Below are 12,896 nucleotides of genomic sequence, written 5' to 3' on the forward strand. Positions count from 1 at the left end.
TTATTGTTTACGCCACTATTGTTCTCATAGCCTCAATTAAGAAAGTTGACTAAGTCACATGTTGCATGTTTTCAAGGAAAATTAATTTAATAATTTTATTTAAACAATTTAATAGTATTTCATTTTTGAAACAATAAAATGAATAATAAATACGCCTATTTACTGCAATTTCGCTTTTAAATAAAGTTTAAACCTAAAATAAAAATAAGTTTGATGCTGGTTTTAATCGTTTTTCTTAGCAGTGACTTAAGCTGTGTTTTATTTTCCTCATGATCCAGATCACCTTTAGTCCACTTTCATAACTAAGGGCACATTATGATCAAAATAGAAAAAGCTTGTTTTTCTCAAAATCGGTTCTAACGATTTTTATTAATAAATCTGTGGTATTTGGCAAAAAAAAGTTCTGCTTTTTTTAAAACTATACAAAATATTTTTTGAACAATTATTAACCGTACGTAAGTTTTGTATTTTTTACTTTTAATTTAAAGTTTCTTTTATTTTTAAAAAATATTCTAAACTGATTTTTTACAAAAGCTTTAACATTCAAAGTAACTTTTACTAAAAGAGCAAGAGCACATACATCCATTCGATCAATTTATTTTTCATTGGAATTCATTTAAGAAAGAAGAATCGACTGCAAATCCAATTTTTGGTTGTTTGGAATTCGACATTATAGTTTTGTGCCAAACATCAGAACTACTAGATTTGACGTACGGCCTGCACTGTTAGGTGATTTCTAAACAAATTCAAAAAAAAATAAAATAATGCTTTTCGAAAAATAGAAACCTGAAAACAATTTCACTGGATTTTAATTGCAGTCAATTTCGGGAACCTAACTAATGAGCATCAAAAATTTTTAAAAATTCTTTTTCGTTCATTGATTGAAAGAAAATTTTAAAAAATCTAATATACTGCTTTTTTTCCTTGGTTTGGTTTTCCTAGTTGTTGGTAAATGCGAAACATCCTACAAAAATTCTGTTTTGCAAAAAGATGAATCCTCCTTAGCGGTAAATTTTGTTCATTTACCCTATGTTTTGAGTTAAATAAGATGGGACCTTTACCATAACTTAATAAAGTTAAGCATCAACGCAGAGATTTAAGCTATTCGTAGCTTTTGTTTGAAAAATATTAAGCTTTAAAACTACTCTAAAATAAAAGTAGTGTTTGTAACTTTTGCCTTTAAATAAAGTTGCAATTTATTTCTGTTGCCATTTTAAGCTTTTCCATTTCTGAACTTAAATTTATTAAAATTTCCCTTTTCTCTTAAAACTAAATTATTTACATAAATTAAATTTAATTCCTTTCGGACTTTGGACCAAATTATAAAGCTTCAAATAAATTTAATTTACAAACTATGTGCATTTTTAATATTAGCAAGTTCAATTTGCAACTTGCACTCTTGCTCTATTTTGTACTTTTCCATTCGTTCTTCCTTTTCGATTTCTAAAATCCTAAGTCTTTCATTGGTTTCAATTTCTTTTTTTCTAACTTCTAATTCTCTTTCTTTGATATCCCTTTCCCATTCTTGTTTTAACTTTTCCAATTGTAATCTTTCGTGTTGGAGTTTTATTTCTTCCATTTTCCATTTAGCTTCAAATGAAGAATTTATATCATTTTCAGTTGTTGTGGTGTAAGACCTTTTTGGTGGTGGCTCGGATGCTAAACTCGGTGCTGGTGATGGAAAAGCACGGTTAATGGCTTCAGATGTTGAAGTCAGAAACTGTTTGAAACAATTAAGAGAATCATCACCTAATGTCTGTTGAAAGAATAGGAATTATTAGAAATTAAGTTGAGGGTTTTTAAGTAACACTTTGTACCTCATTCCTTGAAGAGCTTGTTTGGAGTGGCAATGGTGGTTCCTCGGCATAGGAAGAACTTTGCTTCAATGGAAGATTTGAGTTCTCACTATCTTGCTCATAACTCACGAATTCCCGACCTGAATCCTCTTCTCTAGGTTCATCTACGGCATCAAGACTAGCGCCGAAATAATGCTTTGGTTTTGGTTGAACTTTGGATGATTCAATATCGATCTTGTCGCCATAGATTTCCGATAGGATATCATAATGTGTGCAAATTTCCAACAAGCACTCTTTGAGTAGAAAAAAAAAAAAACAAAATCATCAAAAGATCTAAACCCCCCAAATTAGTCCAGTGCATTTATTATTTCACCCAGCATTTTGTACCACCCCCAAATTTGTTTTGTTCATTCCATTGAAAATTGGCTGAATATCATAACCCTGATTTTTCGCATTCCGGAAATTCACCTTTTGACCGCCATCTTAGATTTTTTTTTTAATAAATATCTCTCGAATTTTGTTCATAAAAAAAAAGTAAACAATTGAATTTCGCGTCTTTTATATTAAGAAGACTTTTGCGATATTCTGAATATTAAAAAAGTTACAAGCCAAAAAAGTAAAAAAAAAAAAAAAAAAACGAAAAAAAGAACATTTCTAAGTTTTGAAAAAACCTTCCTTTATTAATACTTTTTTGTTAAAAAAATAACCGTTTTTGTCCGTTTTGTTAAAAAAATAACCGTATTTCTTAGTTTTTAAATAGTAATAATAATTTTTTTTTGACCAAATCTTGAATTTTAAATGCTAAGTGTGTACTTGTTTTAAAGGAAAAAATTCAGACAGACTTGAATTTTATAATTTTTCTGTCTCTACATTTAGTACAAAAGGGATATTTTTTAACAAAAAAGTATAATAACTTTTGTATTTTTGGCGATACAAAAAAAAGTTGTAAGCACAATTGTAAAGAATTTTAAGGTGAACCATTTTTTTTCCATAATTTTGATAAAAAGTGCTCAAAACTTAAAATTTTTCTTTTTTATCGTTGACACGAGTGCGAAAAATCAGGGTTATGATCAGGGAAAGCATTTTATGACCTAAAAAATTCAAAAAAGACAAATAAAATTAAAAAAAAAAGAGTGTGTGTACACATGTACACGCGACTGAAGTTATACTTCTCATTCAGTATATGTAAATGAATTTCATTTGATATTTTTAATTTCTATTATGAAGTAATTAATCCACACTTAGTTTTTTTACATTTTTATCAAGTGAACAATAAATTAATTCTTTCATCCTCCTTACGTCCATGTAGTTTTCAATTTATTCTGTAAAATTTACTCATGTTGTGCGGTTCAGAACGTACGGTTTAACGAAAGTAAATGAATTGCGCATAAAATGTGCGATATGGTAATTTTATGAGAATTGTGTGTGCTTCAGCACTAGTAGTAGCAATATGGAACTTGCAGGGTTGCTACAAAGCTCAAAAGTTAGCTGAGCTCAGCTCACAGCTCAGCTCAAATTTTGAGCTAGCTCACTTTTGAGCTATGTACCATAGCTCAGCTCATTTGAGCTGAGCTGAAAGTGAGCTAAGCTGATGGTTGAGCTGAGCTGTTGGGTGAGCTGAGCTGTCGGTGAGCTGAGCTGTTGGGTGAGCTAAGGTAAAGTGAGCTGAGCTGTGATGGGTGAGAGGATACATTGATTTTTATTTGGAAAGTATAATGAAATTTGAAGATATTTTAAACTTTTATAAAACACCATAGCTTAAGATGTTTGGTTCTAGTTATTAATGGAATTATTTTAACACATGGATATTTTTATAAATAAAACAGATAATTTTTCGTGATCTTTTTTCTTGGTTAATTTAATAGTAAATATAATTTCTATTTTTCTACTAAAATATTTCTTTTTTTATCATAAAAAAAAGTTCCGGTACAATCCGGTTTTTCGACTTTTTTCAAAATTCCGAGAAAATCGCGTTTGAAAGTTGGGGTAAATTTTTTTTTCGAAAAATCCCCGAATCTTTGAACGCTCCTGGAAGCTAAACCGCTTGAGAGCAATTTTTGGGAGTGATGCCAAAAGGTAGCTTGTGTCATGGGCCTACGCTTTGCAAATTATCAGATTTTTAAAAAATCGCTTTCCATGTTAAACCGCCACATCATGCCTATTTTTTCAGAATCGTGACTACTTTTTTTTTTACTTTTAAGTTCTCCCGGTTTAAGAACGCGTGGACCTACAGGGATGAGAGTTGTACCCAAATGTAGGTTAGAGTCCCCGCTACCTTTTGGCATCAAAAAATTTTTTTTTCATTTTCTTCAAAATTCCGAGATATAGGCGTTGGAAGTTGGGGGCGCTCACTTTCAGCTCAGCTCACTTTCAGATCAGCTCAAATGTGCTGAGCTATGGTACCTAGCTCAAAAGTGAGCTAGCTCAAATTTGAGCTGAGCTGTGAGCTGAGCTGAAATGTGAGCTTTTTCAAACCCTGGCAACTTGCCACATGGAAATTACCACATGCAACTTGTCACATGCAACTTCCCACATGCAACTTGCCACACGCAACTTGCCACATGCAACTTACCACACGCAACTTGCCACATACAACTTGCCACACGAGACTTGCCACTGCAGCTTGCCACATGCAACTTGCCACAAGCAACTTGCCACATACAACTTGCCACATGCAACTTGCCACATGAAACATGTAACTTGCAACGTGTTGTGTGTTTTATGTTTGCCGTACTGCGGCGTACTGCATTTTTAAATACTAAAGTACTGCCTACTCTAAAGGTGAAACGACAGCCCTGCTACGCAGGGTGATCGCGTCATAATCCCTTTGACATTCTTGTCAAAAAGTAAATTTTCATACTCACCCTCCCATAAGAAGTATAACCCTTGTATATAAAAACTATAGTACTATCATGGGTTCCAACGACTGAAGCGCCGTCTGGTTCAAGAGAGCGGACCTATTCATGGAATGATTTTGGCAGGAGTGGGGACTAAGAATAATCAGATAATGAAGGAGTCGTCAAAATATTGGAATATTATTTCAAATTTCAATTCGGGGGAAAGTGACTACATATTTAGCTTTGTAGATAGAGGGAGATAGAAAGATGCATAAGTAGAAATGAAAGTTGTTTATTAAAAATTGAAAAAAAAAAAAAAACTAAAACGTACAACCACGGTTGCCCATAAGTAAAATTTTTTTGTTTTCAAATAAATTAAAAAATTTGGAAATAAATACATAGTAAATACTTTTTTTTTTAAACAAGACAAATATAAAAAGTCTTACGATAAATAGTAATCGCAAAAATATTTAAGTTTCATAAAACACAGAGTTATAAAATTCCATCAAAATAATGATGTCGAGATACATTTAATATTTTTGAATTTCATTTAGATTCATTTTTTTGACAGCGAAAATAACAAAACGTAAATTCTGTAGAATATTTTGTTTGAATCTTCTCTCTTTAATAAGTGAGAAGCATTTTTAACTTGTTAGAAAGTAATGAAACATTAAATTTCAAACATGGTCTCGAAAAAATTCGTCAATAATTGCAGTGAATTTGGCATGAGATGATTGTATTTAAGTGTATGTATATCGCGTTTATAATAATTTGCATAAATATTTTAGTTCAATTTGACTAATGTGGCAATCACGTTTGAAATAAAATTTAAAATTGTATTCTTGTTTGGAAATGTTTTTTTTTTTTGTTTGTATTCTTCTTTTTGAAATATTTTTTTCTTGTTGCCTAGGTGATTGTTGTCGAATAGAATATTTTGTTTTGAAAACTTGAATACATTTTTGTTTTTGAATTTTTGTTTGATATTTTCTTACGCAATGTTGCAACATTTAACTTAACTCTAATTTATTCATTAATGAAATAATAAAGCGAGTAATGCTCTATTATTATGTACTTTAATACTTAAAAACAAAAGCTTTTGCTTTCTTATTAAAGGGCGCTCTACAACTGATTATTCTAGAGAAGTAGATTTTTTTAATTAAAAATATGTATGTACATTGTACACATACAATGTAGTTTTGAACTTTTTTTTATTTTAAGATTTTTGTTCAATGTTTCAGGTTTTTATTAATTAATACAAACTTGACAAAAATCATAAAACTTTAAAAAAATATTTAGCATTTTGTTATGTCAAAAACTAATAACCTTCCTTTGAATTTTATGTGCCTCGATGACGCTCCCCTTTATTATTTAGTTTTTAACTTTATTTACTTTACAATTCAAAATGATGCAGTTTAAAACTTGTTTTTATATTATCAATTTGAACTAGGTATAAAGTAAAAACTATACTTAAAAAATAATAAGCAATACAAGATAAGTTAAATGTTGCAACATTGCCTTAGAATATAACAAATAAAAGTCCCAAAACAAAAATCTATTCAAATTCGCAAAAATAAATTATTTGATTCAAAAATACTCAAATTACTATCACCTAGGAAACAAGAAATAAACAAAGCGTTGTAAACAAAAAATATTTTGTTTACATTTCTCCTTCCCTATTCCCAAGCAGTCGAAATTCAAATTTCAAACATATGATTTCGGTTTTTTCTCTTTATCCTTTTTAAAAGATGAAAGTATTTTTCTCTTTCTTACACACGTATTTTATTCCTTCATTCTACTTTCCAAAAATTGGAATAAAGCTACCGCAGCGCACCCTAGTTAAAGGAAGCGGACCTAATAAATTCACTTTCATGATAGTACTATAGTTTCTATATACAATGGTATAACTTCAAAAAGGCAAAACAAAAGCTTTAATGAATAAAAAAAAGCTTGATTTTTAATTATGAAAGCATTGAACTACCTAAAGCTTTTTGAAGTTTTCAGGAAACAGCCTCCTGCGATTGTTTCTAAGAAGCGTATTATTAAAAGAGCTGAAATACCTCTCTATTTGAGCAGAAACGAGCAGACCCGATTTAAAACTGTCAAAGTTATTCACTTCAATGATTTTGTGAAGTCTGGAGTTGATGTAGCCATTAATTACAGAATTTATTTGTTCAACTATTTTACATCCCCGATTTAATTTAAATACAGTAGTGAATTTTCAATAATTCATTTTCGTTTATATTCTTAAAAAAGGGGAACACTTGCTTTGGTGTCCAAAAGATTTAAAAATAAAAGTAAATCTATGTACATTTACAGTCTTTCAAAACTACCTGTTTCTTTTTTAAGATTTCGAAATTTTCTTTTTCTAATGCATTCACTTAAGTACAAGCAAATTGGTTTTCTTAAGTTTATGTTACGGCAATATTTTTAAGCGAAATAAACTCAACTGAGGTGAACAAAATATCATGCTATTATGGTTTATAGAAATTTAGATCAAAGATTTTTGTTCGATTTAAAAAAACAATATATTTAAAAAAAGCATACAAAAAAAAGAAAATTGCCAAAAATAGACAAAAAAGGCACTGATGAGTAAAAAAGGCAAACAAAAAGGCACTAACGGATAAAAAAGGCAAAATTAAAAGCATAAAGTAATAAAACAACATCTGAAGTCAAATTGCCCTCCAAAACAAGTATGCAATTTCAAAATCGTTAGAGCCGTTTTTTAAAAATCATTTTTTTGGAAAAAAAGTTTAAAATTTGATTTTTCAAAAAAAAAGAAAGAAAAATCAATCAAAATAATTTTTTTTTAACGTTCCGATTACAACACATTTAATATGGGTGCTAGGATTAAAAAATCATATCAAAAAATTGTCAAAAAAAAAAAAATAAGAAAAATCAAGTCTGGGAAGGTGTAGCACCCCTTGTCATCGAAAGGTTTGAAATACAAAAATTATTTTTTTTTCAAGATTTTATTTTTGGCTTATATTAAAATTATATAAATGCTTTGTTACAAAAAGTTTCGTTAATATCGAATTAGAAAATTGGAAAAAATCGGATTTAAAAATAAAGGTTCTATGGCAGGTTCCGTATTGATCTTTAAAAAAAAAATTCATTAAAAGATACACCTTGGCCCGTAATAGTTAATACAAGCAATATGAAATTAATAAGTGTAAACTACACCCAGGGAAAAAATAGTTATTTTGTAACTTATAGACATAGTCACTTTTTAGAATTCAATGAAATTTGGCGAATAACTATTTTTTGGCAGAAAATAGTTAGGAAATAGTTAAAAATTACTATTATAATAGTCACATGAAAAAACAAAATAGTACATAGTTAAAAATTATTACTAGGTCTGTTTAATGAATCTGATCCGCACAGAAAAGAACAGAAAAGATCCGAAAAGTACAAGTTTTTGTGTTTCATGAAAAAAAAACTCGCCCCAGCTTGTTCTACAATCTGTCATTTTTTGTTTCATGAATTTGTTCAGCACAGAAAACATAGAGGAAGGAATACCTAGAGAGCCGACTCGTACCCCCTTACCTAAAACACCCGCAAATTTAATTTCAGATAATCTCTCTTATGTTTCTCTTGTTTTCCTATCTGTGAATACGTGTGAAAAGTACAATTCGTTTAATACCTTCCTTTCACCAGTAGATGTCCTCACAAATTTTGAATTTAAACATGATTTTGGTTTGTACATGAACTTGAATAGCTCAAATAGCTCACTCCAGACCACAGTTCACATAAAAAGGTAATATATTCCGAACTGACATTGGTCGCCAGATTGTCAAAACATGACACTTTGGCGACCAATGTCAGCTACCGAATTCTTAATTGTTTAAAATACCGACGAAAAACGCACAAAAACCGATAAACCACGCACACCACTAATTTTTAAACAATTATTTACCATTTTCCGCGATGAAACACGAAGAAAATATGTTATTTTTCAATTTATAATATTTTTAAATGACATTTTATAAATTAAAACAAAAACAAATTTCCTGTTTACTGCGATTGAAATATAAAAATGAAAGGCCGACCTGACAGATTGGTGCCCATTTTTGACAAACAAATTTTGACAACGTTCGGAATATATTACCTTATTATGTGTACTGTGACTCCAGACACCCACCTTTCAATAAATATGTACAGAAATAAAAAAAAAGGTTCGTGTTTTGAATTTATTATATTATTTTTTTATGAATTTATTTCCTACTGAGCACTTAAATTGTTTTTAATTGTTTTTAGCTCAACTCCACAGTTGAATGTGTTGGTGCCATTTAAAATGCACGGGAAAACTACCACATATAAGCACTGTGGAGTTTTTCCTCTCATTGCAGCTTGTAGGGTGGAAGAGAAAAACCAACCGAAGCCGCGTCTCTAGGTATTCCTTCCTCTATGACAGAAAAGTTCAAGTTTTTCTGCTCCTACTTTTAGGGTAGAGCAAGTGAGTGAAAAGTGTCAATTGTCAGCTGTTTGATTGTGAAAAAATAAGAGAAAATAAGATTTTAAAAAGTGAATTTCTTAAGAGTTTTTGATTAATAACAGAAAAAAATACGGGATTATTAAAAGTGCTAGTACTTTAAATCATTTACTTTAGTAAAAAATCATTTCAAAATAATTTGAATTCAAATTTTTTCAACTGTCAATCTTAGCTGCGTTCCTTTGGAAATATTTATCTACTTTTTAGTACTTAAAGCTGCTTTGAACTACTTTTTCAGTATAGCAAAGTAGTTTTAAGTAATAAAAAGTAGATAAATATTTCCAAAGGAACACAGATCTTGTTAAATAAGAAATTGAACTTTTCTGTTCTCTCTTGTTCTGACAGTATTTATAAACTTGTGCTGCTCTGATCTGTTCTGTCCTAGATTTTTTTTCATTAAACAGACCTACTATTAAAATAGTTAAAATTGACTATGCCGTAGTAATTACGTAACTATTAAAATAGTCATTTTTAACTATTACGTTTATAGTTAGAGATAACTATTATAATAGTAACATGCCAAAGCAAAATAGTTCAAAGTAACTATTTTGTACAACGAAGAAAAAATAACAAAAATAATAAAAAATTATTAAAATTATTTTTATTTTAAGTGGAGCGATTGAATAAATAAGGAATCTAAGGTAAGGCCAAAATAACAGGCCATACAACACCTCCTTCCACACAAAAACAGTTGCATATGTTTTGCACAGCACTGTATAGTGTATACTTTACCTATGTAGGTATATCGCAAGTAAAAAGGCAAAGTTAGGTAAATCCGTTCACTGGTTATGATATTCACCCAATTTTCTATCGAATGAGCAAACATTTTTGGGGGGAGGTAAAAACTGCTGGGTCACCCATTTATATGAAGATCATAAATGCACTGTACTACCCCCTAAAATGGAAATATTCAACTTACGACGGACCCAACTACTATTTGGATCTTGGTTAGTTTGTTGCATCCATTTCACAGCTCTAACATATGAATCCCTTAAATGTCGAACTTTATTTTTTGCCTGAGTTGGCGAGGCATCATCTAGCCCAAGATCTTCAATAAGTCTAGCATAAAATACATCGGCTGTTGGTTTCTATTATAATTAACGTTAAATTATGTCAAAAATTAATACGTCACAAAAATAATTTGCGAAGCCAAGCAAAAACAAACTCTCACCTCAATTTCTTGATTTTGTCGAATAACATTTCGAAAATATTCCAAAATGACTAGTTCCTCACCGACTTTCCATTTTCTAGTTGAATTTCGTGGACGTCTGACTGATTTTCGTCGGGATCTTTTTGATTTTGAAACATTCATATTATTCTTTCGCAGTTTTCGAATGGTAAATACTTTTTGTTCATCTAAATCTACATCCATTATTTTGGATAATTATTTGGTGTCACCATGGAATGAATTAAAAAGAAGTAGATTTTCTTAAAAAAACAACGAATTAATTATTTTTATTTTCGTTTCGCATGAATAGAAGAAAAATTTGATATGCAAAATGCAAGACGAAGCAAAAATTGTGTTCATTTTCATGTCGATGACATACAAACAAACAAAAACATCGCATTTTGCAAGCCAGATATTTGCATTGTGACATTCTAAATAACAGTGCTGTCGTAGTAGTATTAGTACTGTTGGTACTATATTATTTTAATATATCTATTGTGATTGAAGCCTAGCACGCAGAGGCGATCAAAGGTGTGTTTTTTTTTGTTTCTCTTTATGGAGTTTTGCACAAAAAAAAAAAGAGTGTGTGTACACATGTACACGCGACTGAAGTTATACTTCTCATTCAGTATATGTAAATGAATTTCATTTGATATTTTTAATTTCTATTATGAAGTAATTAATCCACACTTAGTTTTTTTACATTTTTATCAAGTGAACAATAAATTAATTCTTTCATCCTCCTTACGTCCATGTAGTTTTCAATTTATTCTGTAAAATTTACTCATGTTGTGCGGTTCAGAACGTACGGTTTAACGAAAGTAAATGAATTGCGCATAAAATGTGCGATATGGTAATTTTATGAGAATTGTGTGTGCTTCAGCACTAGTAGTAGCAATATGGAACTTGCAGGGTTGCTACAAAGCTCAAAAGTTAGCTGAGCTCAGCTCACAGCTCAGCTCAAATTTTGAGCTAGCTCACTTTTGAGCTATGTACCATAGCTCAGCTCATTTGAGCTGAGCTGAAAGTGAGCTAAGCTGATGGTTGAGCTGAGCTGTTGGGTGAGCTGAGCTGTCGGTGAGCTGAGCTGTTGGGTGAGCTAAGGTAAAGTGAGCTGAGCTGTGATGGGTGAGAGGATACATTGATTTTTATTTGGAAAGTATAATGAAATTTGAAGATATTTTAAACTTTTATAAAACACCATAGCTTAAGATGTTTGGTTCTAGTTATTAATGGAATTATTTTAACACATGGATATTTTTATAAATAAAACAGATAATTTTTCGTGATCTTTTTTCTTGGTTAATTTAATAGTAAATATAATTTCTATTTTTCTACTAAAATATTTCTTTTTTTATCATAAAAAAAAGTTCCGGTACAATCCGGTTTTTCGACTTTTTTCAAAATTCCGAGAAAATCGCGTTTGAAAGTTGGGGTAAATTTTTTTTTCGAAAAATCCCCGAATCTTTGAACGCTCCTGGAAGCTAAACCGCTTGAGAGCAATTTTTGGGAGTGATGCCAAAAGGTAGCTTGTGTCATGGGCCTACGCTTTGCAAATTATCAGATTTTTAAAAAATCGCTTTCCATGTTAAACCGCCACATCATGCCTATTTTTTCAGAATCGTGACTACTTTTTTTTTTACTTTTAAGTTCTCCCGGTTTAAGAACGCGTGGACCTACAGGGATGAGAGTTGTACCCAAATGTAGGTTAGAGTCCCCGCTACCTTTTGGCATCAAAAAATTTTTTTTTCATTTTCTTCAAAATTCCGAGATATAGGCGTTGGAAGTTGGGGGCGCTCACTTTCAGCTCAGCTCACTTTCAGATCAGCTCAAATGTGCTGAGCTATGGTACCTAGCTCAAAAGTGAGCTAGCTCAAATTTGAGCTGAGCTGTGAGCTGAGCTGAAATGTGAGCTTTTTCAAACCCTGGCAACTTGCCACATGGAAATTACCACATGCAACTTGTCACATGCAACTTCCCACATGCAACTTGCCACACGCAACTTGCCACATGCAACTTACCACACGCAACTTGCCACATACAACTTGCCACACGAGACTTGCCACTGCAGCTTGCCACATGCAACTTGCCACAAGCAACTTGCCACATACAACTTGCCACATGCAACTTGCCACATGAAACATGTAACTTGCAACGTGTTGTGTGTTTTATGTTTGCCGTACTGCGGCGTACTGCATTTTTAAATACTAAAGTACTGCCTACTCTAAAGGTGAAACGACAGCCCTGCTACGCAGGGTGATCGCGTCATAATCCCTTTGACATTCTTGTCAAAAAGTAAATTTTCATACTCACCCTCCCATAAGAAGTATAACTTCAAAAACGACAAATTCATAACTGGCCACGCAACGTCCACGTTCCATACAAATTTGCCCATTCTCCTTTGACAGTTCATTATAATTGTTATATTTTTTTTTAGCTACAACAGATGTGCACGCATCGCTGCATGCAGCGCTGCACCTGAAATAAATGTGCATCATACTTTTCAAATTATTGATGCCAATTCAAAAAAAAAAAATGACAACCTTAGATATTTATATATTTTTTATGTAAGGAAAATGGATTATGTATGGAAGAATTAGTTGAAT

The 12,896-nt window shown here is 31.2% G+C and overlaps 1 protein-coding gene across 1 annotated transcript; it reads right to left on the bottom strand.

The window, feature by feature from the left end:
* Positions 1-898: 898 nt before the first annotated feature.
* Positions 899-10,664, bottom strand: LOC129911417 (uncharacterized). Its single transcript, XM_055989216.1, has 4 exons — positions 10,294-10,664; positions 10,042-10,210; positions 1,818-2,089; positions 899-1,756 (listed from the first exon to the last, which is right to left on the bottom strand). The coding sequence occupies exons 1-4, from the start codon at positions 10,492-10,494 to the stop codon at positions 1,346-1,348; spliced, it is 1,053 nt and encodes a 350-aa protein (XP_055845191.1). The 5' UTR covers positions 10,495-10,664; the 3' UTR covers positions 899-1,345.
* Between the last annotated feature and the right edge of the window lie 2,232 nt (positions 10,665-12,896).

This window comes from Episyrphus balteatus, chromosome 2 (assembly GCF_945859705.1).
Source record: "Episyrphus balteatus chromosome 2, idEpiBalt1.1, whole genome shotgun sequence".
Lineage (NCBI taxonomy): Eukaryota > Metazoa > Arthropoda > Insecta > Diptera > Syrphidae > Episyrphus > Episyrphus balteatus.